The following is a 27,343-nucleotide window of genomic DNA, read 5'->3' as shown; positions in this document are numbered from 1 at the left end:
TTCATCATTATTGATTTAAGGCGTCGCTTACTCTTTTATTTCTTCATGCGGAGATATTTTTTTAATTCCCTTTGCCGCTGCTCTAGTTTTAAAACGTATTGCTTCTCTTTCCGATACAAAACCTCATAATTGTCATCTTTTGACCATGGATTGATGGGTTCAGCACAAGTTTCATAATCTTGCAGCTTCTTTACCTGTTTGCTCTAATCATCACCGAATGCGATCGCTGCTGCTTCCTCCAAATTTTACTCTTATGAACAATTTTCAATAAATTCCATATATTCATATTCGCCACATTCACTCAGTGGGCTTATAGCTTCGATCTCGAGCTGAACGGTTTTATATCACAACTGTAAATCGCTAGTTTTATCAATCCCAAATCACACCAAATCGTTCGTTTGCCACAATTATAATAAAAACAAAAACAACTGCGTGCGCTCAATAGTTTGCGGTGGCGCGCTTTTGATTTTTTTCTATCCTGTCATATGTTAACAAATGCGTGCCTCTCGTGGAAAATCCGAAAAGTGCTGAGCAGTCATGCTAAATTTTTTAAAAAGACCGTTAATTTTTTGCGACTCGTTGAAACATTTGAGTGTCATGTCTGGTAGGTCTGTGGTTATACGATTCCACAAACTGTTTGGATGATACTCTGATGCCCAGTTTACATTAGTGCTGGTTGCCATCTGCTGGTGCCAGCATGCTGGCAACCAGCATGCTACCAGCATAATGTCAACGCTTGTCAGCAGCTGGTACCAGCAGATGGCATACGTTTACATTATGCTGGTAGCGTACTGGTTGCCAGCATGATGGCACCAGCAGATGGCAACCAGCACTAATGTCAACCCTACATGAACAGGTCGTTGGGCTCTTGAATCATAATATCACAGATAACAGATATCCATGACCGAACAAAATATTTAAAAAACGTGTGTAAACATTTGAATTGATAATACCGGGGTACGTTAAACCTGGCTTAAGCGCGGTAAAAAAATGCGGACGAACATGGTCAGGCGATTTAAACAGTTTGACGTTTAACTCAACTCACCTGTGCTAATTGCTCCTAGGAACAAATGCAATTTGCGAATGCGATTTAAAGGCAATTTCAACACTTAGACAAATTTTCTGGCGGCTGAAAAGGACTTAGTTGTTTTTTCGTATTTCAAACATGGCGGTTCATGTTTGGCTTAAGCTTAAAATAGTTTTTTAAACGATTGGCTTGTTCTAGCTTGTATTTTGTTTGTCTAGTGCACTTCATTTAGCCAACGAATGTGGGAAATTGTGGAATCGTGTGTAAATATAGTGGAACAAAATATCTGACCTAAACTCTTAATAAAAGTCAGATTGTGGTAAGTTTTGGTGTGCAATACCAATTTCACCATTGATTCTTCCTATAGTTTGGTGGTGATTATCTAGTGTAGTGATAAGTTTATGTGAGTACATAATGAATCCGAAAATAAGTAATATTTGTAATTTTCATATTAGGCAATTAGGGGCGATTAAATGGCGCGTTCCCTTGGCGATTTAAGGGCGGGTAGGGCGGCTAAAAAATGACGGTGGCAAATCGCCCAAATGTTGCATTTGAAATAGCCCCCTAATTGCCGGAAATTTGCTGGCAAATTGAAGGGCAAATCGCGCATCCGAGTTGGCAAATAGCCCCTCGTTAGCCAGCAACTTGCGCTTTTTGACTGGAAGGGTGAAGAAATCGGTTCTAAATGGAATTAACTTTGCATTCGACGAGTTTTGATTCGAGCCAACAACCTTCAGCCCTATTCATACCATCAAAAAATGACACTACTGAAACGTAATGTTCCTGGCACTCTTGGTGCTGTCTGGTGACATTTTCTTCATTCGTCAAGATTTTTGCCAAACCAAAGGTTGCGTGCAGGCAGGATTAAAGAATTTTTTTTCCGTAAAAATCTAACTTAATTCCGGCAATAGTTTTCGCAACGGAACAAAACGTAAACACTAATTAAATTAGCCACCCTTGTATTTGTGATAGTTTTGTATGACTAATATTAACCTACTTCAGCTATTGAGCAACGCCGGTAAGCACCTGATAACGTTATCCGTCCGGAACCAGCAGCTACATTTCGGGTCATTCTCAGCATCAACGACTCTTTGTAATCGATTCATTAACCGCAGTAGTGTTGGTGCTTCCGTCAAGCGTACGTTGCCCTCTTTATCAGTCGTTAGGAGACTCGGTGCAGATAGGTGCAGTGCGATCAGCAGAAGTAAAATGAGCGGGGATTCGGCGAAACCAAAAGTTGTGTTCGTACTGGGAGCCCCGGGATCCGGTAAGGGAACCCAGTGCGAAAAAATAGTGCAGCATTATGGCTACACACATCTGTCTGCCGGAGATCTGCTGCGGGAGGAGCGTAATCGGGTCGGTTCCGAATATGGGTCGCTTATCGAGGACAACATAAAAAACGGACGGATTGTTCCTGTGGAAATAACCTGCGCGCTGCTCGAAAACGCCATGAAAAAGGCTCAGCAGGTAGGTTGGTGCTAATTTTGCAAAAAGCTGCATTCCAGTGAGTCATTACAGTGTGGATGGCTGGAGAAGAATGAAAGTGAGTTGTCCTTGACCTGTCGTCGAGAGCGATTATACCTTGCATAATAGAATGTTATCAATGTAGATTAGCTTGATTGGCTATTATTGTCAGCGAATGAAAGTGAATAGCTAATGTAAACTGTAATTGCATGCCATCTACCCTCAAAAGTTAATGCTGAATAATTGTTGAATCGTTGAAGTGTGCTTTCTGATGGTGAAACAAGTAACACTATTTTTTTAGAATAAAATGTAGCAAGCGCATGCGCTGCATGAACGATTAAACTAATGTTCTGTTTTGGTTTCAGTCTACGGGCAAGGACAAATTTCTCATCGACGGGTTCCCTCGGAACGAGGATAACTTGCAAGGCTGGAACCGCAAGATGTCCGACAAAGTCCAAATACAGTTTGTTCTGTTCTTTGAGTGTTCCGAAGATCAGTGCATTCAGCGTTGCTTAAAGCGGGGTGAGAGCAGCGGTCGTTCAGATGATAATCTGGAGAGTTTGAAAAAGCGCTTCAACACCTACCTGAACGATACGATGCCCATTGTTGAACATTATAAGAAGCTAGACTTAGTGAGAGCCATCGACGCAATCGCCGGACCGAATGAAGTATTTGAAAAAGTAAAAATCACGTTCGACGGTGCTAATTAGAGTAGCGAATTTGAAGTCACGCTAGATACAGGTGAACAACAGAACACAGATCCATAGAGGCACAATATTTTAATGTTACTGCTGAACTATATAATGAATATTACTACTATAACTAAAACAGTTGTTTCAAATCATTCCGTTAAATACAAAAGGCGTTTTCGAAGAGGTGCTGCGGAACGAAAATAAAATTTACAACGGAACGACCTACGAAAACGCCTAAACTGAATATTTTTGCATGACACTTATGTAGAAGAAAAATAGTGCTACAACAATAATACCCAATAGATCAATTAACACACGGCACTCTGGAATATGCAAGAATATGGTTGTTTATCTTGAAACTCGACTCGTTATCACCAAAGGCGTGGGAGCCATTTAAATAAGGTTTAAGGAATACAAAAAAGGTTGTTCACCTGAATGAAAAAGCATGTTGGTACTATTATAAGTGTTCATTAGGCTGATATGTGTGAGTAATGGAATCTAAACAAATTAATAGTCAAATAAAACCAACGTCGAATGAAAGATTATCCTAAGCTTTGTGATTTTACTATGCGTTTGAGAAGGCTTCCACATATTTTACAATTTTTGGTGTGAATAAAACTCCCGACAAAAATATAAAGCACCGTTTCGATTATTCTATCAACTAGTGCGGTGGCCTTTAACGAACCGATGCCTGAACTGTTGCAGCTTGGCTTCCGTTATGATCACACTGACAAGGCACCGTTGGCTGTCCTGCGGATCAGCGATCGTTTCCGTAACCGCCGAATTCTTGTACAGCCAGGCCACCTCTTGACCACCCATCGGAACTCGAATGACAATTTTTTGCCGTCCTGTAGTAAGCAAAACTTTGCGTTCGATTTCCATCAGTAGATCGTGGACTCCGTGAAGAGTTTCCGATGACACCAGCTGAAGGTTTGGATGTTGCTTACGCAGCAAACTATGATCCTCCACTAGGTCACTCTTATTGCCCACATCGATCACGTTGCTAAGCCCCGGTTCATCGTGTCCGACGGATTTTTTCAGGGAAGCCAAAGTGTGCTCCACGTGTTTCTTTTGTTCCAAAAAATTTTCGTGTGAAACATCTTGAACGTGCACGATGACATCAGCAAACATTGCATCCTCGAGAGTGGCTATGAAGCATTCTATCAAACCGGTGGGAATATCGGCCATAAAACCGACTGTATCCATGAAAAGCACCTCCAACTTGCACGGAAGCTTTCCAGCATGAGCCGTAACATCCAAAGTGGCGAACAGTTGATTCTTTGGTTCTAAGGACTTTTCCTCCGTGAAAGCCTTAATAAGCGAAGTTTTACCCGCATTTGTATAACCAACGACTGCCACAGTTGGATATGCCTTCTGTTTGCGTTTATTTCGTAGTAGATCTCGCCGTGAACGTACTTCTTGAAGTTCATTATTAAGCTTTCGCTCCCGAACGCGAAGCATCTGCTTTTGGGATTCTGTCAAATAGACACGGTTGCTCGATCTTGTTGCTTCCTGATCCTTCATCAGGGACCAAATGTAGGGAATTTCAGCCATCGCCACTTGAAGCTTTGCCTCGATGCTGATAGCATGTAATCGAAGAATTTGGATTACCACCGAATAGCGATCCATAACTGGGAGTTTGAAGTGCTGCTCAAGCAATTGCTTTTGACCAAACGATAGGGTTCCCTTGCTAATGAATACGCAGGTAATCAACTTTCCGGAAGCCTGAAGATTCTTCAAGGAAGCTTTTATCTCTTCCAACTTTCCCGTTCCAAAAAGTTGTCTTTTCTCTAACGATTCCAGAGGCACTTTAAGAGCGCATTCGACTGTCCATTTTGGAATCGAATGAACCAACGCTTCGGCTTCCTTTAGCTGATGTTCCGGTTTAGTGGAAGTCTTTTTCGGTCCCCATTTCACGTATGGTTGAATAATGAAAACATGCTGCTCGTCCTGAAGTCTCTTCTGCACCCGCATAGCACTATTGACAATTGCATCATATTCGCTATCGTCCAAATCTAGTTCCCTTGAATCTTCGCTATCGGAAGCAACCACGTCCGGTCTCGAATTCTTATATTTACCTTTAAACTCTTTGTACTTGCTAGCATCGGTATATTTATATCTAAGATCAAAGTTGTAGTTTCCTAAGTTAGAAACTACTAGACGCATGTCCCGATGAAAAGATTTCCTTAAAATCCTACATAAAAAAGGCGAATATCGCCTTATAACGGAGGCCATCGTCCACTTAAACGGATTCCTCGCTCTCTTCTTCGGACAGTGCTGTATGCTTTTCTTCGACAGCCATCCAACCTGCCTGGCAGGACTTTGTCCGATCGGAAGTCACCTTGTACGACGCTATCGATGCAATCAGTGACGATACAAGAATACCGGTTTTCTGCTGGTACGGCAGCTTTTGTGCAAGCAGCTTCTGTAGGAAGTATGTTGCCGAAAATCCTGCAAAACAAAATATATGTATACATTTTATACAAACTCGTGTTTGAATATTACCAATAGTAAAGCTAGCTAAACCGGTAAATAGAGCTCTGGTCATACATTCCAAATACGAACCGAAACCGGGATGTTTTTCTCGCTGCTGTTCCTTAAGACGGCGGATATCATTCATCGCATTGGTTGCTGTATTCGAAATTTACGTGTGGCTACGAAATATCTCAAATCTGTTAGAAGAAAGTAATCAGTGTTGCATAATACTTCATATTATATTGCGAGTGGGAACCTTTTAGTAGTGAAAATTGTAAACATGTAATTATAATATTATTTTCCTCCGTATAGCCGCTGTAGCTGATGTAACTTCAGATATCCAACAGAAATAATTTTGAGCAATCAGCTGTTAGCTGTCAATTGACACATCACTGACGATCTAATTTTGTTTATATAGATTGAATGTATGGCAGCGAAGGTCGAAAAAGCTTTCGAGCCCACATAGGGATTCGTCCAATGTTAGATTGACGCGGTGGGCCGAATCGTTACAATTACCCACTGAGATTGCGTTGTCAGATAGCTTCATAAGATATCGGAATAACTTCAAATGAAAAATCGTTGTTTATTGGTATGTAACTTGTGTACCTGTCTCCAGAATACCATTCCGTCGAAAGTACCAATTACCAGAAAACCTTTTCCCAGAAAGTATTTTTGCCCAGAAAACCGTTACCCAGAATGAACAAATACCCAGAAGTTCATACCCCAGAAAAAAACATTTCCTAGAAATTGAGGTATTTTAACTGAAGATGACTTATTTATTAGTATTAATATTCAGGTTTGGTTTGTAATATAAGAGCTATTGAAAAAATGCTATCTTTTAATGTTGTACCATCTTCCTGGTCGGCCATTAAAACTTCTTTTAATTTTTTGTCTGTCCTGCATGTTTTTTTTACGGCGACGCCGGTTTATCATATCTCCTTGCAATTTTTGGATCCGTTTCCACCAGTTTTTCGTTAGGTGGAAGAGGCAACCATATCGCACAAAATTGGGAACAATCCTTGCGATTGCGTTTACCTCATCGGTTTCGAAATCTGTCATTACAATCGACGGATTAATTGTAATATTGTTGTTAGCTGCTATGGTTTTCATCAGTTTTAGAGTTTTTTTGTAGTTGGATTCTGATTTATCTGGAAGGAGCATGTGTACTAAGGGCAAGAACGTTCGTTCAATGCTCAATGTTCCGATTGACCCGTGGATGGCAATTTATGTAGCAGATAAATCAATAAGGGCATGACCTGTGATCAACTCGTATGGCCGGTTTATTCGAACATAGGAGTTGACTCCTTCTTTTAACCATGAGCAGCTCTTTGAATATGTATGCCAAATAGCCCTCGGAATGAAACTTATTATCCACTCGTCTGATCGGTTTTCTCAAACATAGGGGTGGATTCTATCTTTCCAGCACACTATGGAATAGCTGGAGCAATAAGTTGGCTACAATAGGAAAATCATACTCGAACTATAATATTTTATCATAATTTTTTTATAACATTCTTCGATGTTTGTTGCATCATCTACCATCGAAATATCAAGGGGGTCCTCTACTCTCGAGGCCTAAAATTGAGGTGTTTTTTGGAAATAAGTTGCGAAAGATCTACTGAATGGATCTTGATTTTTTTTTATTTTGAAGATACATGTTTCGGCTTTTCAATTTAACTTTAAACGACAAAAAAAACTAAAATGTCTGCGACGTTGAAACGTCATTGGTGACATTGGTGCTTAAATTACACCGGTCCCGCTTAAGTAAAGTTTCGGCTAATAGGGATTAAGGTTAAGGCATATTCTGATGCAGATTAGTACCGTGAGTTAATATCTCAGTCCTTTTTCAATTTTTAGGCCCGAAACTATTGAAAAAAACATTTTTTAGTTTGTTTTCTTTTAGGACAATAACACATCCAAACCCATGCGACTTGCACGACTCTATAGGTTGCCTTATCAGATCTACCATAGTTTGAAGATGAAACTTGGGATGTCAGGCGGCTAGCGAATTGCAAAAGTACCAGATCATGCTGTGTGGGGTGATGTTCCGGTTAACAATGAGGCGAACGAGATATTTGCAGATACGCCATTTAGTAGGACAACTGTCAGTTTGTTGGTTGAATTTAATTTGTTTTTTTTTTTTAATTTTAAAATCAGAAAAGAATAATTAAGGTTTGAGAATGATATGAGTGTACTCGTAAGGACACCTGCTATTAATACATATGAAAAACTGAGGCAATTTTTCCAAATTGAAGATCCCTATTGGGTAATCAAAAAGTTGATATTCTCTAACCAAACCAAAAAGTTGATATTCTCTATAATCATAGCTACGTTGGCTATATTTTCCTGAGTTTTTTAAATTGTTTTTGTAAATCGTGCTCGGCCCAACATAGCGGTATGATTTCTGAACAATTAAAAAAAAAATATTGAAATGGGATCAATAGCTCTATTAGGAGACTCGACAGCTAAAAAACACTACTTTCGGGAAAACGCGCTTTTTTCGTCTTCAAAAGTGAAATTCGGAAGCCAAACCACGTATCTTTGTAATAAAAAACATAATTAAAATCTAATAACTCCCTATCAGTTTATTTCCAAAAAAATGTTTCATTTCTTCTAAAAACTGGCCGTATGCAACAGAATTATTAAGTTAGAAAACGTTGTTAATGATCTATGCTAAGTACTCTGTTGTTGAAAGTATCGAGTTATTAATCATTAAAATTTTCCAAAAATCGAAAAAAAATTGCTGAAAATGCGCTAAATAGTTTTGAAAATGATATGTCGCCGAAGCGCGTCTTATGTATACCCCGAGCGCACTGAAAACTTTAAACGCGATTTTTTCGAAACAACTTTTTAGCTGGTCGGAAATGTAAGTCAAACAACTCTTTTTGGATAGTTTTGAAATTTGCACAGTGTATTCAGAGTTCCTATCTGCAGCGACGTACGTAGGATTTTAGATTTTCTCGGCATAGTTTGTTTTTAAATTTGCGTCGATTTTAATGAATTTTACAGCGCATTTTCATTAACAAGTGCGCCATTTCGCAAAAACCTACGTCGCTTGCCGTTGTACCAAAAAATAAAAAAAAAAATAGTTGCAGTAGTAGGCTAAATGCTTGATTAAAATGCCAACCGCCGTTAATTATTGTTTGCTTTCTAGTTCGCACTAAACTCGCAAGGCAACACAAGTTTTATCATAGAAATTTACCCCAAAAACAACTGAAATAGTGAGTTTTCCTTGATTTTTTGTGCTCCTTTGCAGATAGTGGGCCAAATGTACCTAGAGTTGCATGCTCCAAAAGTAATCAATGGGTTTTGCATCTATAGGAACCGGAATTAGAAATTGTGCTACATGCGGAGCAAGCGGTTTTAAATGCAAAAATTAGTTCAAAACCAATTATAATATTTTATCTATTTTATCTATCAAATCATATAATCATCACCCGTAGATCTTTCCATCTTTTTTAATGCGTTTAAATTTAAGCACAATGCGTAAATATTAAAAAAAATACTGTGAATAGCAAACTTATAACAAGTATTTATGTACACATGATCTAAATGTAACGAATTGTTTATTGAGACAATAGAAGGAAAAAATTCTTCGGCAAAATAATTTTCTGGGTTTTGATACTTTCTGCGGAACAGTTTTCTGTGTTCTGGTACTTTCTGGGTGAAAGTTTTCTGGGCTTTGGTACTTTCTGGGAATCAGTTTTCTGGGAATTAGTACTTTCGGGAATATGCGTTTCTGGGGAAAAAGCTTCGGCATTTTTTCTTCTGGGGAATGGTTTTCAGGGGAATGTTATACAATCGAGATTCACTTGTTTTGCTATTGAAGTGGATGACCACCGCAATGACTGAATCTCAAGTGTTTCGCATATGAGTTTCGTGTGGAGTACCTTATGGCGTAGATCTAAGTGTGAAACATTTACCAATAACGTGCGGATTATTATTAGTGAACCACTTTTATATACAATTATATAAAAAATTGTGGAGTCGTAAATTGCGAGGAAAGCTGGAACTTATTTTGAAATTCCTATTTTAATGTTTAAGTTTAGTAAATATTGTTTTGAACACTTGAACGCACATAAATTAACAGAATTCCTTTCCTCAATTGAATGCAGAGAAATACAGCTTTATTAAAACAACGCAGATTTTAAACAAAATTGTTTTGCAGCTCTGGTTGCGAGCAATCTTAGTGGGTATAAATGAAATAGCGGTGGGTGGATATATGCCACTGGAGCCGCCCTCTAAGAACGGTTGGTTTCAAAATCGTCCAATGAAGGACATTCGTTGGACCAATTTGGACAACGTCCAAATAACCGTTCAACAAACGTCCATCGTTGGACCCGTGTTGAACGATTTTGAAACAATTTTTTGGACGTCTCAGTGGGCGGAATACGAACTGGAACCAGCCAGAATTCCAGTTCATTTTCGTCTGAGCTTAACTGGTCGGTGTTAAGTCAGACCGGACTACGTCGCAAAACCTCAAAAAATGAGATAATGATAGCACTGGATAAAGAATTTCGTCAGCTACATTCGACTTTTGCCAGATTTGATATATTTAACAATAAACAAGAATTATGGCAAAAATAAATTTCTAATCATAATGTAAAGGATGCGACGATTCAAACTTTAAACTCGTTTTTCTCGAAATCAATGTTTTGTCACTTGTCCGGTCTGACTTAACACCGACCAACTGGGCGTGCGAGCGATTTGCTTTCGGACTCCACCGCTGAATCCCTTTAAATGGCTTAACGGTTTCTTTCTGCTTATAAACAAACCGGCATTTTTCCACATAACGGGCCGCGGGCGGTAGTTGTCAGTTAACATGTTTTTTCACGAATTTTTGATTGCTGTAATTTTTTGTAATCTGTAATTAATTTAGTATACACGATACCCTGGTGGTTTGATTATTTGTGAGGTATTGTTTTCTGTTAGTGTCACTTCTGTGTGCTGCTAGAGTTTTTCACAGTGAACCAACTATAGATGAACTATGTCAACGGAACTTGAGAAATACTTCATCCTGTTGAAGTCCTGTCTAGATTCACAACACAGTGCCAAAGCAAAAGAGTGTGTGATCAGCATTACAGACCTGGTCGCTGGTGGAGAAAAACAAACCGCCGCCGAAGCTGGTATGATTATTTTGTTGTATCTGTTCTCTCTTTGATCTGATTAAGGGGTAAACCAACAGGTTACCGTGCGAATAATAATTATTAGTTGTAATTGTAATTTGTTTGTCGCACATTAACCTGTTACACCTGACTATTTATCGAAATGTACTACTTTCAGAGTATTCGTTGGACATCATATTCAACTCTCAGAACAGTGCCATAGCATTTCTGCAACGTTCCATAAAATCATCCAGCCGCTTTCAGAAAGCAAACGAAGAAATTTTCGATCTCTTCCGGAAACTGGTACAAAAGCAACCAAAACTTGTGAGAAAATCTGCTATCGCAATTCTTAAAGCATGCATCCAGTTTATACAATCGTCTTCGGTCAGCGCCCGAGAGCGCGAGCTGGCAACCACGGTCGTACAAGATCTTTTGGTGTACAACTGTCTGGATGAGGGTCACGACATATCTCAGCTGTTAGGAGATCTACTGGTCGTGTTTGATCAGCGAAAGTTAACCAATCGCTTCCAGCAGAATTTGTTCGAGCTGATCGGATTGCTAACGAAGGATTATCCAGAGTGTGTGTCGGAACAGCGCCAGAAGAATATTTTGGACACCATGATGAGTGCCGCTGAGGGACAATTGCTGGAAGGAAGCTACCCTTCACTGATTTCGCTAGCCGGAGCGCTGCAAGGATTGAACCATTTCCTGATCAATTTTGCTCCCAGTGATTCGGGCGATGACGTGTGTCGGAGGATTTATGTACTAATCAAAAAGCTGTCTGACTGGGATGAGGCCGTCAAGGAACGGGCGGCGTTTAGGAGTAAGTGATAAATTCGTGTGTGTAAAGAGGAAATGTAATGAATTGTTGATTTTTATCTTCACAGATGCCATCCGGTTACTCGAGCGACATAGTGCATTGTTTACCCGCTTCCTGTATGTTGATTATCTCTACTGGCAGACTGTATTGACTACTAAATGGATTCGTTCTGGAATCGAAGACCGGAAGGTAGGAATTTATGCGTTGCAGTCCTTTCATCGCGAAATATCTCGGGAGTTACTGAGTAGTGAAGAAATATTGAACCAGAGTAGCTCGGGATCCAACGATCGCACCCGGGAAGCGCGAATCGTTGCGTTGAATTATTTCATGAAATATTTCAAAGCTGTTCTGATTGCACCAGATTCCAAGCCCTACGAAGTGCGGATCGCAATTCGAGGCTTCGGTTCGATGTCCGAGGCTTGCAGTCGATTGATGTCAGATGAGTATATGAACGAGTTACTACTTCTGGTGATGCAGAGGACTGAATCTGTCTATCTAATAGAGGAAAAGTCAAAAGATTTACTGGAGCATTTGCCCGATTTTGTGCAGGCTCTTTCCGACATTATGAGCCACGTGCGAGAACTAACGAGTGTGCAGCTAGTTTCTTTGCAAAATATTGTCATTGGGTTGATAAAAGATTTTCACTACTTGAGTAGTTCTCACCACGAACTGGTTGTAGGATCGCTAATGAAAACATTCTATAATTTGGCCAAGCTTGGTGGTACGGTTCTGGAAAGTTTGCTGGAAAAAATTGTTCTAAGAGGAATGATTTGGAGTTGTTCTCATATGCTGGTTGTCGATGCCAATCAAGAGGACAGAGTATCGGAAGGTAAATCGGACTGGAAGGACTTCATCACCTACAAACACTATGTTCCTCTATGGAAAGGGTTGCTCTCGCAGGGACCGAGTCTGCAGTTGGATCGAGGACCATTGATAAAAATTATTTACACCCAAATGATGAAGACTTTGTTTCTAATTCTGGATAAATTGGATTTGAACACTAGGAAGCGAACTGTCAAAGATGCCACCGGAGAAATGCAAGAACTGTTTTTTTGTGATCCTAATGTGGATCTTGTACCGGTCAAGCCGAAAGATTTTCATATCTTTTTCAATCTAGTCGATCTTTATCAGGACTTGTTCCGGTACAACACGGAGGTCAGGGATCACTTTGAGGACTGGATACCAATATATTTCGATTATATGGTGAAAAAATCCATTATGCATCCGCTAGTAAGCGGCTTCGTCAAATTGATAGATTTAGGGCTGATAACAGCCAACAGCTTACAGTACTTTCAGGTAAGAAATTTCTCTAAAACATATGAATTTTTTATATCACATGCTTCCTCTTAGATCCAGCATTCCTTCAGCAAAGTAACTACAACAAATCTGCTAGTGTACTTCCTGGAACTACAGATTGCTAAAGCTCGCAATTCAACCGGAGAGCTTCAACTCACATGCCTTCGATTCGTATTGAATGCACCGGTCAGTTTACTGCATAGTTTTCTTGAGGAGGATTCAAACGATATGATCGACATTCTTCGGATATCATTCAAGCTGGGCAAAGGAATGCTTTCTCTGGCAAATATAGCACTGTCTTGTGTGGAGCGTGTAGTCGCATATGATTCCCCGATTTCCGAACCTAATCGTGAACGGGTTATCGCCAACACTCTTCCACTTCTCGATAGCTACCTTCAAACGCGCGATACAGTGTCATCTGCCATCACGAACAGTCGTTTGGCGAAATTTCAGAGGAAGCGAAGTGTCAACTTGACTAGCAGCAAAATTGAGAAGATTAAACTACAACATGCATTGGACAATTCCGAGACTGAGTTGGTCAAATTTCAGCGCCGGGTGGTTCTGTTTTTGGGAGAGCTGGAGCCGCACATGTGCACAAAAATTATCCACCATGAGTCGGCCGACTGTCAGCAGGAAACTGAGCGACCCTTGGTGCTGTGGGATCTGGATTCAAATTGCAACATCTCGCTGCAATTACTAGCTACGGTTGGGATCAGACCTATAATTAAGCTTGATACAATAATAGCGAGAGTTTGTACGTTGGCCGTTGGGTCCAGCGACAGAAAGACGAAGGTTGCGGCATGCGAGCTGCTACATGCATTGATTCTGTACGTCATCGGCATACAGCACCACGATCGGATGACTAAGCTGTGGTAAGTAGACATGTTATTTTTTCTGGGTATTTGATTTGAAACGAGAGTGCACATAATTTTATATCAGACCTTCAAATTGTTGCCAGTTTCAATCTTTGCTGGTGCAGATGGAGGTGAGAATGAAGACGATCTCGTAGTATGGTTCTGATGGTTCTGTGAGAAAAGTAGCCTAAGAGGAAAGATTTTTTTCAATCTTTTTAATTTTGAAAAAGGGATGTTTTATATGCAATTGCATCATGCAGAAACTATCAATATTTCTTTCTGACAACGCTTATAAACATTAATAATATCTATTTATTTCAGGCTTTAACCACGTGGGTCATTTAACTACGATAAGTTTGATGTAATGTACATTGGAGAATGCTGTTAAGTGCATTTGTCGTGTAATCTCAATTGTTCTATTAAAATATAGTCTAGTAAGGGCATACCGAGCGCGAGCGGCGACAAACCAATAGGGCGCCGAAGAAAGCTAGGGTTTCAGGTGCGCACTCCGAAATCAAGCATTACCCAAGAAGACCAGCAGTCTGGGTTGGAAGCTAAGGAAAAAATTGAAGAGCTCAACAAATTCGCGAAAAGCCAGTGGCAACGTGCACGGAAGATTAGAGATCTAGTGATTAACATCAAATCTGCCGTAGCAGCAGCCGAATGCGAACAGAAGGCGGTGCTGGAGAGAGCTGATAACGCCGAAAAGACACTGAAGACTTCGGAGATGGCAAAAGCAGTAGTCTATGAGACGCCGAACGGTGATCGGTATTCCCGTTCTGTGAAAAGCGTAAAGAGATGAGGAGGAATTGAAGATGTCCAAGAAGGTCTGTGAAAGACAGTGAAACAGCCGACAAACAAACAGCGAACCGTAGAAACCGTAGAGGAGAGGAGGAAAAAACCAGAAAGAAAACCTTCGAATTCGCTAGGTGAGGTACAGGGGAGACGCTCTAGTCGTCAAAGCAAACGACTGCCTGGCGCACGCTGCGATCTTCAATAGGATGGGAGAAGATCCCAAGCTAAAGAGCTGGGGGAGAACGTAGTAAGAACATGGCGCATTCAGAAAGGTGAGATGTTGTTCGAGCTGAAGAAATATCCATTGATCAAAAGCTCTACCTACTGGGAACTCGTGGCAGAAGCGGTCGAAGCGAACGTGATAGCTTTAGTTCAACAAGGGGTGAACGAGTGCAGGAATCTGGATGAGATCACAACAGAAGGCGAAGTGAGGAGCACACTAATAGAGCAATGTAACCTGGAGAAAGTAGTAGTAGTATAAATGTCAATCAGGTTGAAGAAGACGTATAGTGGCACACAGACAGCAGCGATACACTTATGTCGACCGGTAAGATAATCGTTTCGATCGATCGTTACGATTGATCCATGGAGCCATTAAACAAACGGAGAGGTGTTTCAGGTGCCTGGGCTTCGGTCATCAGGCAAGAAACTGTAGAGACCTAGCGCAATTCTTATATTCACGTCACCTAGTGTTTAGAAGAAAATTTTCTTCTAGTCACTAGGTAACGTGACTGTGATAATAGGGCCCCTGCGCAGAAAATACAGGGAGAAGGTATACATTGCTAGAGACTGCACAAAACAACCGAAGTGCTTGCTCTGCACAAAGATGGGCGGAAAGGATCACATGACGGGAGGCATCTTATGCTCAGAGCACAAAAAGGCGAAGGCAGGCCAATGATGATGGAGATAACCCAGCTTATTCTCAATTATTGCGACATTGCCTTGCAACTGTTGTGGCAATCAACAACAGAAATGAAGTGCGACGTTGCAATTATTGCAGTGCCGTATCGTGTTTCTCCCGATAACGTTAACAGGGTGGTGGATCCAAGTAATGGGCGGTTTCCCTGTCCAAGAGGTGGTGGATAGCACACATGAAGGCTTCGTGACCGCCAGGATCAACGGCGTATTCGTATGTGGCTGTTATGCTTCCCCACACTGGACATCAGAGCAGTACAATCGAATGCTGGATGCACTGACCGACTCTTTAGTCGGACGAACACCGGTTGTTATAGGAGGTGATTTTAACGCTTGGGTCGTGGAGTGGGGTAGCAGGCTAACTAACACGAGAGGTTACAGCCTGATGGAAGCTCTGGCGAAGCGGGATGCAAGGCTATACAACAAAGGTTGTTAGCACTTTTTGTAAAGACGGCCGGGAATCTATCATCGACGTAACATTCTGCAGTGCGTCGCTGACGAATAACATGAATTACCGAGTTAGTTAGCAGATCACACACAGCTACCATAAGGCGATCCACTCGAATTGCATTGTAACGCGGAGAGTAAGGACTGGCGAGTGGAAGTGGATAATGAAGGACTTCGACAAGTATCTTTTTGTAAAGGAACTTCGCCCTTACAGTCTCGCTCCAATTTTGAATGTCGGTGAGCTTTCGGAAACATTAACGAGGGTTAGTGACGTAACAATGCCGAGGTGTATTGGTGGAAAGAAAGGCTCAGCATCTTCCGTGCTGCCAGCTTAAAAGCCAGACGACGCAGATAGCAAGATCAGAGGCAGTTAGAAAAGAGTGTTAGGTGACACTCTGGACCGCTTGGGCCGCTTTTAAACGCGAGTTAGTGCTTACTAAGCCCACCTGCTACAAGAAGCTGTACAGAGAAGTAAAGGCTAACGCTTACCGTGTCGTGATGGCGAAGATCAATGTGCGCTGACAAATTGAAAATTATCGTGGAGGTTTTTTTTCCCCGAAGCACGACCCAACCGCATGGTCGACTGCACCGTACCGTGCAGACGGTGGAAAAATCGAGTCTCCAACGACGAGGTCCTTAACGCGAAGAAAGCTCCTTTACGGAACAGTATCCGAAACGTAGCACTGACGACTACGATTCTGGCGTTTTCGGACATGTTCAGGATCAAGATCCAGAAGCTGGTATTGCTGTCAAAACCTAGGAAGCCACCAGGATCCAGCATCGTATCGTCCTGTATGCCTGCTGGATACACTTGGTAAACTTTTGGAAAGGGTCATTCTCAACAGGCTGACGAACTACGCTGAAAGTGAGAATGGGCTATCGCAGAGACAGTTCGGATTTCGGAAAAAGGATCTCAACAGTGCACATTATCCGCACAGTCATCACGAGTGCGGAGAAAGCATTTCAGCAAAGGAGAAGGGGTAATCGCTACTGCTCCGTGGTTACGGTCTACGTTTAGAACGCGTTCAATAGCACCAGCTGCGTGGCTATCGCCGTAGCGCTGCATAGAATGCGGGTCCCGGACTATTAGTGCAAGGTTCTGAAAAAATTATTTCAGAACTGAGTACTAGTCTACGAGACAAACATGAGCAGATGTTGATTAGGGTCACGGCGGGAGTACCTCAGGGCTTCATACTCGGCCCAACGCTCTGGAATGCAATGTACAACGGAGTGTTAACACTGCAATTGTTCAAGGGAGTCAAGATCGTCGGCTTTGCAGTTGACCTTATCCTGATGACAACCGGCGAGACCCTCGAGGATGTGGGGATGTTAACGTCAGAGACAATAGGCATCATGGGAATCTGGATAGCTGACAGCTATGTCCACTATGTATGCGAGAAGGTTGTGAGGACAACTATCGTATTGGCAATGGTCATGCCAAACATCGAAGGAGCAAGATGCAGCACAAGACGTCTCCTGGCGGGTCTCTCAATGTCAACAATGAGGTATGATGTACCGGCATGAGTTGCTGCGCTGAACTTAAAGCGGAACCGGACGAAGTCGTCGAACATATTTCATCTAATGGGGGTCAAAGGCGGTATGCGTCATTGCCGGGATGATCCCCAAGACTGGTCAGAGCGGACTCGTTGGAGAAGGTGGAGAAAGGAAGGTGGAATCACCGATTCATCCCAAATATGTTGGAAGCATGGCGAGGTGAACTTCCATTTAACACATTTTTTGTCCGGACGCGGATGCTTCCGGAAGTACCTGCACTGGTTTGGACATGCTTCGTCACCCCTTTGCTTGGAGTGTGTGGACGTGCAAGAGACGCCAGAACACGTGGTCTTCGAATGCTTTAAGTTCGAAGAAGTTCGGCGTGATAGTCGACAATATCGTCGAAGAGATATGTCTCGATGAGCATATCTTGGATGCGGTCAACAGAATAGTTACGAGTATATTCTCCGAGCTCCAGAATAAGTGGCGACGGGACCAACAAAGTAACGCTGGCAGCTAGAAAGCCTCCGTGAAACCACAAATAGGGTTTCGGGAGAAATTCCGTCGCCAGGGAACTCTCCGGCGGTGTAGACTAGGTCCACCGGCGAGGACCAGTTGAGTAGTACGTGACGTAGCACCGGGTTTGGGTCGTTAGAGTGCCAGCTAACCGGACGTCAGGTTTCTTCGGAATTGCCGGATCGACCTCGACACCCTACCGAGTAGCTCGTGAATATGCTAGATCAGCTGGCGGAGACTATATCGAGTAGACCGCGTCGAAAAGCTAGCAGTGGGCTGTTGGGGCGCCAGTCAACCGTAAGCTACGCTCCACCCGGAATTGATGAATAGATAGCACCTACTGGCAGGTCCCCCTCCGGGTACTAGATCGAGTAGATCGGGACGAAGCGGGAGCTAAACGGCTCACGGAAACAAATATCGATATCTGGAGAAATTTGCTGCTGGGGAATTCACAGTGGGGTAAATTCAACGCCGTGGACTTTCGGACTATAACGTGACTAAAAAGGGGAGCTAATTGGCTCACGAAACAGACATCGGAATAGGGAGAATTCACCACCAGGGACTGTCCGAGTAGATCGGGATAAGGCTGAGAGCTGAATGACTAACGGAAACAGGAGCTAAATGGCTCATGGAATCAGCAGCTAAACGGCTCATTGAGACGAGACCTAGTAGACTACGTAATAGATGGAGACGAAAAGCAAGAGAAGAGTTGACTGTTAAATGACTTAAAGGTCAAACCAAGCCATGTATCATGTGTTGCTCCAAAATGGCTGCAGAAAACTCTTGAGTAAAAGAAAGACAAAAGACTGATGTAGTTCCGTGGGGAAGAATGGCGAAAAAAAAGAGTAAGGAGTGTTAGTGGTCATGCATGAAAGTGAGTCGTGAGTCCTACACAGTGCCAATACACTACAGACCAGGCTTTTGAAGCCTTACTTAGGATTAGGATACTTGCGGTTTAGCAACTAATTGAATTGTGTTTGCACTGTGCTGAGTTGTGCTCTTGCTCTAATAGCACGGAAAAGGCTGGTGTCGGGATTTGACCCGCGTTTGGACAAATTGCGGTTCCTGATTCTGCACAGTTCGGTGTTTTCTGGGAGAGGAGCGCCTGCAAAGGTGGTGTGAAGACTCCTGGCCGCTTCCAGAATGCGAAAATTATCACTGGTGTTTTTTTTCTAGGAAGCTAAGCGTCCGCTTTATGGTGGACACCGATAAAGCTCATTGACATGGAAGGACGCCAGCCTTCGGTAGGGGTGCTGAGAAGAAGATTAATTGCTTGCGATAGCGCGGAGTGGCTGTGGTAGCCAAGCCTTCTCAATTTCGACTGGTCAGTTCGATACCGTGGAACATGTTGCTGTGAAAAAAGCCTGGTTTATATTCAGTGCTGCCGTCCTGTTGAACTTAGGAGCCGAATGCTTACGGTTCGGACCAGCCGTTTCCTACTATTCTCTTCTAAGTTGCAAGAAATTGACAGAAAATGTTAGCTTGCGATCTATCATTACGACGAATTGCTGGATAAATCCACCGCTGATACCACACTGATGTAGCTGGTGGAGTACACCCTCCCGCCATGCAGTGTTATAGGCGGTATCTGGTATGGCAATGTCTGCGTGAAGACCTTCCGATAATGCTTGGTTAACTACCTCACCGAGATTCTCAAGGATCAGCGCCAAACCTTTGCTAAAAGTGAACTGCCGAGTAAGTTCCTATCTTCCAACAGTGTTGTTAAACGAAGATTGGCCAGTCGCTCTGTAGCTTTGGCTATACAGGACATCAGGCTGATTGGAAGAAAATTTCTTGATTCCCCTGTACCCTGACTCTTCTTGGGGATGGAGATTACGAGCGCTCTACCCCGGAGCTCCGGGCAGGGCCCGCCCTCCCAGAGTTTGTTGAAAATATTTAAAAGGACTCTCATCTCATCGGCGAAAGGTATCAGAGCATAGGGTAGACTCCGTCGCCATGGCCGGAAAACTTTTCTCGCGCAGGTGCCTAGTGCGACGGCAAGTTCGGTGGCGGAAAATGGGCAGTTATATAATTGACTGAAGTCCATTGTAAATTTTGTACGCGATATATCTACGGACGTGTTTCGTTTAGTCAGGAAGGCATGTGATAATTCCTCGTCCGACGACAACCGCTTATAAAATTGGCCAATCTCGTTGGCAATCACAAAGGTGCTGGAAAGGAAGCATCTCAAAGAATGTCTATAACTACACTGCGGTGTGGGAAATTCCGTACCTAGTTCCGGTAGTCAGGCAGCGGCGCAGAACGGAAATGTGGATGAGGTTGTTCTACCGATCTATAATTTCGCATTTCCTTCGTTCTATAAACCATATGACATAAGCCGAAGTCAACTTGCTGCCCGCCAAGCAATTGCTAAAGATTTACCGTTTTTTTCACTGGGGACCCGGAAGAATGCCCCCTGTTTATTGCAAGCTACGAGAACTCTACAAGAATGTGTGAGTTTAGTGAGGAATAGAACTTGCTCGATTGCGCGGAAGCTGGTCGAAGCCTGCTGCTATATCCGCATCCGCATTGGAAGGTATCATAAATACATAAATACGCTCATAGATTTCGGTGTTGCTGTTCATAACATATGAGTGTTGGTGGAAAGTTTACCACCTCATCGTTTAGTTCACTTGGGCGATGCATCGGTAGCAGATGAGCCCGACGGGACTATCATACTTCAGCGACGTCATACGTTTATACGTCAACTCTCTCTACTTCCGGAATGGAGACGGAAAACGTATTTGCAGAGAGGATGTGAACGTGCATGCCGATGGCAATTCTTGGATGACGGGTCCTAAACAACGTTGATGGAACATAGCCTCTTGAAAGAACTACGTATGGAGGATGTGCCACAATCTCTGTGCCTCAACTGGACATCTAATCAGCACCACGAGAAGAAAGATTTAGTGAAACTTGCATTGGAAATATCAGGAATCCACAGCGAGAACAAAATATATCTGCTAGGTACCTAAAGCCCATGCTGTTGGCAATCTCGGATAAAACCATCGATCTGTGTCGTTTGAAGAGATGGTTCGTCGGTATAGTCATCTGCAAGGACTGAAGATTGGCTCGTATAGAATTGTTTCTACTGGAATCCTGATAGAGATTAATAATTACTTTTTGGGCCATACCAGTGACAGTTACGAAGGAGCCAAAACCCACTACCACTAAGACACGTCTTGATTGGCTTGTGTATAGGCTGTGCTCATCTGCACCTAGCATCGGTACCGGAATATAGGAACATACAAAAGTCTGTTAAAGAATATTTTCGGACAGAAGTGACTTAGCTAATACTATCCAAGGATAGAGAAGGAGCGAACAAATTGCTGACATCACTACCGCAGGTAAAAGGAGACAGATACGAAACAGGATTTTAATGGACAATATCAAAGGTTTCTTTGGTGCGACGGTGATTCAAGCCGCGATCCCGACGTATTTATCATCAAAATAATGGCATTGTACGCTACTTGTTCTCCCAGTTGTGCTTGAGTTTGTGAAAAACCGCAATGAATAACAGTTTGAGTATCAGTTCCCCAGAGCGGTTGAAGTCATTGTTGACGAGCACACCGTGGATGACATGCTACCCGAGCAGAGTCTGATATCAAATTGAGAACTAAACTTGATGTTGTGATGTAGTAAGGAATGATTGCTCAGGTTGTTATCATTTTGGTCGTTTAAACGGTTAAAAGATCAAAATCGAAAGCAGAAAAATTGCACTATGACATCAAACAGAAAACTATTTATGCTATCAGTGAAAGCAAATTAAAAACTAATTGAGATGGTGAAATATTTCATTGATAACAAAATAAGTAATCAATTTGATGTTTGTCAAAGAAATAGAAACAAACATTTTTTTCTAAAAATGTAAGCACATCAAAATGAGATCAAAATACGATGTCATATCTGAAAAAGTTCAAACTGATATCAAAATAAGATTTCAATTTGATGCTTGATATCAAAATATGTTGTATATTTGCTGTAATTTTGATGTTGGACTTTGCTCGGGTATCTAGTGTGGAATCAGAGGAGGAAGCGGTCAATCTGGCTAAAGACGCTGGATGCCGGACAAGGCACGGGAAAGAGCTTAAATATAGGCAACAAACTAGCGACGGAAAAAATCTTGGGAGTGTGGTAGTGGATTCGTTTACCTTCAACGTATCTCACCAAAAAGATAGGTATATTCCACTAAAAATATAGGTACTAAGGACGCTTCTGATGGTTCACACTCCGCTAGGGTATTGGAAATAGAGGAGCCCGCGAGCGCACCAGGGTGATCTCGGTCGCCAGATGGCAGCGTGAGTGGGATAACTCCTCGAAAGGTAGGTGGACCCACCGGCTGATATCCAACATATCGAGCTGGGTGGGAAGACCCCATGGGGAAGTTCACTTCCATCTGACACAATTCCTGTCAGGCCATGGCTGTTTCTGACAGTACCTCCACAGGTTCGGGCACGCAGAGGTCCCAGCCTGTCCGGACTGCCCAGGTGTAGACGAAACTGCCTAACACATACTGTTCGTATGTCCTCGGTTCGACGTCGAAAGAAGAACAATGCTTTACGTCTGTGGCTGGGACACAACTCCTGATACCCTTATTCAGCGGATGTGTCAATCGGTGGAGAAGTGGAACGCAGTCTCGGTTGCTACGGCACGACTAACTTATAGTGATTGGTTAGTTGGAGCGAAAAAGGCCGAGCGCAAAAAAAGTGAGTGAATGGCCTGTCCATGCTGAGGCAGGTTTGGCGCAGCGACTGGCAACCGTGTAAGGGGTAAACCCAGCCACCCCGAAGCAAGGCAGAAGAGCGAGTGTATTGTATTGTATTGTATTGTATTGTCTTCAATTTAAAAAAGTTACATCGCACAGACTTAGACTAAACAGTAACTTAATCCTATTTTTAATTTAAACGATTCTTTACTAATATTAAAATCAAACAAATGATAGACATTGTTGAAGAGTTGACAGCAAACATCCAAAGGATTATTCTGGCCGTACTGCGTGCGATGTGTTGAGCGACGGAAAAAATCAATTCTCCGAAAAGTTCTTCCCGGAACGTTGAGGTCGAGTTTTGCTAGAAGCGCAGGAGAGTCTATGCTGTCTGTCAGAAGGTCGAAAATGAAAAGTCGTTGCAGAAAAATCCGTCTGTTTCACAGCGTAGGGAGATTGATGAGGATACAGCGATCTTCATATGGAGGAAGCTGGAAACAGTCTACCATAGTTGTTATGACACGATATATTTTCAGATCATCAGCATACATGACTTTAGAAGACGATAGCTCACTGCAGTGGTCGTTCACGAAGAGCACAAATAGAAGAAGTCCGAGATGACTCCCTTGAGGAACGCCCGATGAAATGTGGAAAGGATCCGAGAGTGTAGTTCCAAGTCGTACCGAGGCGCTACGGTTCGCAAGATACGAGGAGATCCAATTAGTCAGCCAGTCCGGCAGTCCAGTCCGCCTAAGCTTTTCCACAGCAAGCTGATGAGGAACACGGTCAAAAGCTTTCGAGAAGTCGATGTACACCGCATCGATCTGTTGTCGTTTTTCCAATTTATCAATTAGCGTCGACACGTAGCTCATCAGTTTTGTAGTTGTCGAGCGCTTCTTTACAAAACCATGCTGGTTCAAAGTGATTATGTGTTTTAACGCGGGGTAGATAACATCTAACAACATACTCTCGAAGATTTTAGGACAGCTTAAGATTGAAATTCCTCTATAATTGGTGACATCATGTACGTTGCCGGTTTTGTGGATTGGAGTTATCAAAGCTTCCTTCCACTTTGTGTGGAAAACATTTTCAGCAAGAAAGCGATTGAATAATAGAGATGCTGGTAGTGCCAAAGATGAAGAGCAGTTCTTGATGAACGATGGTTGTAGCCCGTCGGACCCCGGGCCCTTGGAACTGTCAATCCCCCGAAGATTAAGATGTAACTGATGTTCGGTGAATGATGTTGAAGGCAAATTCAGAGTGAACATTGGCAAACTACTCAAGTACGATTCAGACAAAGGTGGCGAGTTATTACTTAGCACGTTTTGAAAGAATGACGAGAATAGATTTGCTGACTCCGCTGGTGACGTTGATGTCCTGTCTCGATAGTTGACGCTTTCCGGGATTCCACTAGAGCACGTTTTGTTCCGCAGGTAAGACCAAAACTGCTTTGGGTTGTCCTTCATGCTGCATTCAATTCGGGAGACATATGAGCGAAAGTATGTTGCATTCACGAGCTCGAATTGGCGTTCTAATTTCCGCACGGACGTTTTGTCGGTTTCGCCTCTTGTTCTAAAAAATCGTTTTCGAGCCTTCCTGAGACGATTTCGAAGATTTCGTAACTCAGCATTCCACCAAGGTCATTTGTTATCCGGGCGACGCGTGCGTTTCCTCCTAGGCACAAGTTGTTGAAATATTGATTCCAGTTCGTGATAAAATCTATTCACAGATTCATCCAGAATACCCTGCGTTAATATCTCAACCCAATTTATACCCAATAAGAGCGAGTGTATATGTGGACTGCCTCATGCCAAGATGGGAGGGTCGTAGCGTAGTATGTTGGGACTTAGCTATCGATGCCTCGTGGCGTGGCCGAGGAGTGAAAGGGTGAGCATCCAAGTCAGTCTCACACGGTATGTTAAGGGTGAGCACAAAAGTCAGCCTCACATGGTATGGTAAAGGTTAGCACAAAAGTAAGCCTAGCAAGGAATGAGAAAGGTGAGCACACAAGTCAGCCTCGCATGGTATGTCAGAAGTGGGGCCTAAGAAAAATGTCCCACATGGGATGCCAGGGGGAGCGACAGGGGTATAATAGTGTGGTACGATCGAGAGTGAACCAGGTGATAGGGTGAGCTGAGCATCCAAGTCAGCCTCACATGTTAGAGGCGAGCACAAAAGTAAGCCTAGCAAGGAATAAAAAAGGTGAGCACACAAGTCAGCCTCGCAAGGAACGACAAAGGTGAGCACAAAAGTCAGCCTAATGTGGAGTGTTAGAGAGTGAATCAAGGTGCGATAGAGAGAGCACCCAAGTAAGCCTCATAGAAAACGTATGAACGCGTGAGCGATAGTGAATGAGTACATCAAGTACAGCCATCCTCCCAGAAGTAATACCGAGAGGTAGTCCCTGGGGGGAACGATGGCGGAGCCCAATGCAGACTCGCCCCCAGTACACCCCGTGTGGTAGCTTGGACACCTACTAATAGCACATGTACTGGGCTAGTACGTAAACGTCTTCTCCATTGTAAAAAAGGGTAGATTGGAAACTTTCTGATGTATCTAAAAATTCGACTTCAGGAAATACGGCGTTCTGGTAAAACATGGGACGACTCCATAAGAGAGGAGCAATGTAAAAAGTGGCAGGCGTGGCTTGACGTGGTACCGCTGGGCGAGTCTGTCAATGTACCAAGATGCTACCAAACGATTACTTCAGCCAGTGAAACCATGGAGAGTAAACTCCACGTGTTCGTCGATACATTGGAAAACGGTTTCGCTATTGTTGCATATTTCAGATTCGAAGAAGATGATCGCGTTGAATGTGCCCTGATCGGACCAAAAACCCGTGTGGTTCCATTACGATTCGTCTCAATACCGAAACTCGAGGCTGTAGTGCTAGGTGTTCGTCTGGTTAACATTATTGTTGAGTCTGATAAGCTGAAACCGTCCCAGAGTTTTTTCTGGGCAGACTCACAGGATGTGATTTGCTGGCTCACTTCTGACCATCGTTGGTACAGCCAGTTCGAGGCGTTCAGGGTAAGTGAATTGCTAGACTCAAGGGATGTCTCGAAGTGGAGCTGAATATTCATCAATCAAAATCTCCCCGACGAGGCTACGAAATGAAAAAAGTGGCAAGCTTTGAGCGGACCAGTCGTTGGTTTCATGCTTCATATTTTCTGTGAAGTTTAGCACAAGAGTCGCCAGTGTTGAACCAAGACATCGGCACCCCATCCGAAGAACTTAATGAGTAGTCGCTTCATCATCTCGCTCGAACACCGTCGATTAGGTTTAAAGTCTTTTCGAGTTGAATCCTTTTGGTACGGCGCATAGCATTCATTTGTCGCTTTCCGCGGAACATCCGTAGCAGGTTACTGAACCAAGCACCGGTGTACGGTCCGCTGACCGAGGATGAACTTATAGCTGCTGAGAATGTGATCTATCAACTTGTCCAATCTACAAGTTTTGTTAGGAAACTACTGATATTAAGAGGAGCTGAGATGCAAAATGGAAAAAACAAGTGCATCGCCGCACTTCAGAGGTTGCTGGGAGAGATAAATTAACTCAGTTAAATGGGATCTGGATGAGAATAAGGCGAAGCGCCTACAAACTAACGAACTACTTCGAAATATGCTCGCTGAAATTTAAATGATAATTACCCCTAGATCGCTCATTGAGTTACCGCTGGAAGAGAAAACATCAGACCCGGTTACACCTAACCACTTCTTATAAGGTCTATTAGGTCTATCTAACGGTTCAAAGTGATAGCGTTACCACACTAAACCGCACGTGGTAGATGTTACAAGTCTACGTCGTAAGACCAATAGCTGTGAGACTCCCTAGTGATCGTTGATAGCGATTGTACCAGGAACTGGTGGCCGAAAGGGCGTGTCATTGATATCAGCATGGCACGTCGGATTAATAATCGCGATGCACTCTAGCTATTACCTTAACTCAAGAAACTGCTGGTTTGATGCTTTTGTTCATGTACGTATGGTTTGATAGGTTCTCTATGTTAATGTAGATGTCTATGGAGATTCCAAAATGGGAGTTTTGATCGGTTTGGGTTATGATAGTTACCGGCTTCCAGGTTTGGAAGGGTCGTGGTTCATAGATTGTTTAGGGCATCTGCGAGCTTGGTCCCTCCAGCATTTTCCAATACAAACCTTACTTAAAAAAATGAGATCTTCCTCGAAACTTTGATTTTTCTCTTCTTTTGCGTAGACCACCGGGTGGTCATGGCAAGCTGCAGGAGTTATCTAATACTATGACGCAGGACAGCGGGTGTTAATTTAACTCACTGGTTCACTAATAGCTCTTTAGTAACTACGAGTTTCTATGCGGTGGATCACCTTCGGGAAGACACTTCCGTATCGTCGACACTTAATCTTAAAGCCTTCGGTCATGTTGCCACCTCGCGTCGAGGGAAATGAACCGGCTGGATAGCAGAGCTCAAGCAGTACAAAACTCTACTTGCACGAACGGGACTGAGCGAAAGATGGGACAACATATCGCGCCGGGTGTATGATATAAACAGCCTTTAGACATGTTTTTACATTTCGTAGCTTCCGATACTTCCGAACACAATTCTCCAGGAATATATACGAAAGTTCAATTGCAAGGAAAAGATTGCCGAAAACAGTCTTAATTTATAGGTTTAATCATCAACACAGTGGCCCAACAAGCCGGGTACTCCGAATCATGGTATTGTAGATTTCCATCCTACTCGATCTTGAGTCGCCAATCT

The 27,343-nt window shown here is 42.9% G+C and overlaps 4 protein-coding genes across 8 annotated transcripts in view; 2 read left to right on the top strand and 2 right to left on the bottom strand.

Moving 5' to 3' along the window:
* The first annotated feature begins 1,827 nt into the window (after positions 1-1,827).
* LOC131684566 (UMP-CMP kinase) lies at positions 1,828-3,728 on the top strand. 3 transcript variants are annotated; one of them, XM_058967563.1, is made up of 3 exons: positions 1,828-1,958; positions 2,030-2,494; positions 2,857-3,728. In XM_058967563.1, the coding sequence occupies exons 2-3, from the start codon at positions 2,237-2,239 to the stop codon at positions 3,199-3,201; spliced, it is 603 nt and encodes a 200-aa protein (XP_058823546.1). In that variant the 5' UTR covers positions 1,828-1,958; positions 2,030-2,236; the 3' UTR covers positions 3,202-3,728. The 3 variants fall into 3 exon arrangements, with proteins under 3 accessions (XP_058823546.1, XP_058823544.1, XP_058823545.1); XM_058967562.1 differs by having other exon boundaries at positions 1,843-2,045; positions 2,106-2,494; XM_058967561.1 differs by having other exon boundaries at positions 1,842-2,494.
* A 76-nt stretch (positions 3,729-3,804) lies between these two features.
* On the bottom strand, positions 3,805-5,418 carry LOC131684564 (putative GTP-binding protein 6). The gene has a single exon (XM_058967560.1). The coding sequence runs from the start codon at positions 5,416-5,418 to the stop codon at positions 3,841-3,843; it is 1,578 nt and encodes a 525-aa protein (XP_058823543.1). The 3' UTR covers positions 3,805-3,840.
* Positions 5,419-5,425: 7 nt separating this feature from the next.
* Positions 5,426-6,042, bottom strand: LOC131684567 (transmembrane protein 141). Of its 2 annotated transcripts, XM_058967564.1 has the most exons (3): positions 5,915-6,042; positions 5,689-5,855; positions 5,426-5,634 (listed from the first exon to the last, which is right to left on the bottom strand). In XM_058967564.1, the coding sequence occupies exons 2-3, from the start codon at positions 5,801-5,803 to the stop codon at positions 5,426-5,428; spliced, it is 324 nt and encodes a 107-aa protein (XP_058823547.1). In that variant the 5' UTR covers positions 5,804-5,855; positions 5,915-6,042. The 2 variants fall into 2 exon arrangements, with proteins under 2 accessions (XP_058823547.1, XP_058823549.1); XM_058967566.1 differs by lacking the exon at positions 5,915-6,042 and having other exon boundaries at positions 5,749-5,908.
* A 4,415-nt stretch (positions 6,043-10,457) lies between these two features.
* LOC131684563 (DNA-dependent protein kinase catalytic subunit-like) overlaps positions 10,458-27,343 on the top strand; it is a 35,218-nt gene continuing 18,332 nt past the window's right edge. The window contains exons 1-4 of one of the 2 annotated variants that reach the window (XM_058967559.1): positions 10,458-10,784; positions 10,942-11,586; positions 11,651-12,879; positions 12,940-13,751. In XM_058967559.1, the coding sequence (XP_058823542.1) occupies positions 10,646-10,784; positions 10,942-11,586; positions 11,651-12,879; positions 12,940-13,751 (2,825 nt within the window). In that variant the 5' untranslated portion in view covers positions 10,458-10,645. Of the gene's footprint in view, positions 10,785-10,941; positions 11,587-11,650; positions 12,880-12,933; positions 13,752-27,343 lie in introns of both variants that reach the window. The other variant, XM_058967558.1, reaches the window with a different exon arrangement.

The sequence above is a fragment of the Topomyia yanbarensis genome, chromosome 2 (genome assembly GCF_030247195.1).
Source record: "Topomyia yanbarensis strain Yona2022 chromosome 2, ASM3024719v1, whole genome shotgun sequence".
Taxonomy (NCBI): domain Eukaryota; kingdom Metazoa; phylum Arthropoda; class Insecta; order Diptera; family Culicidae; genus Topomyia; species Topomyia yanbarensis.
Note: the sequence above shows the minus strand (reverse complement) of the source record. Positions and strands in the feature narration are given on the sequence as shown.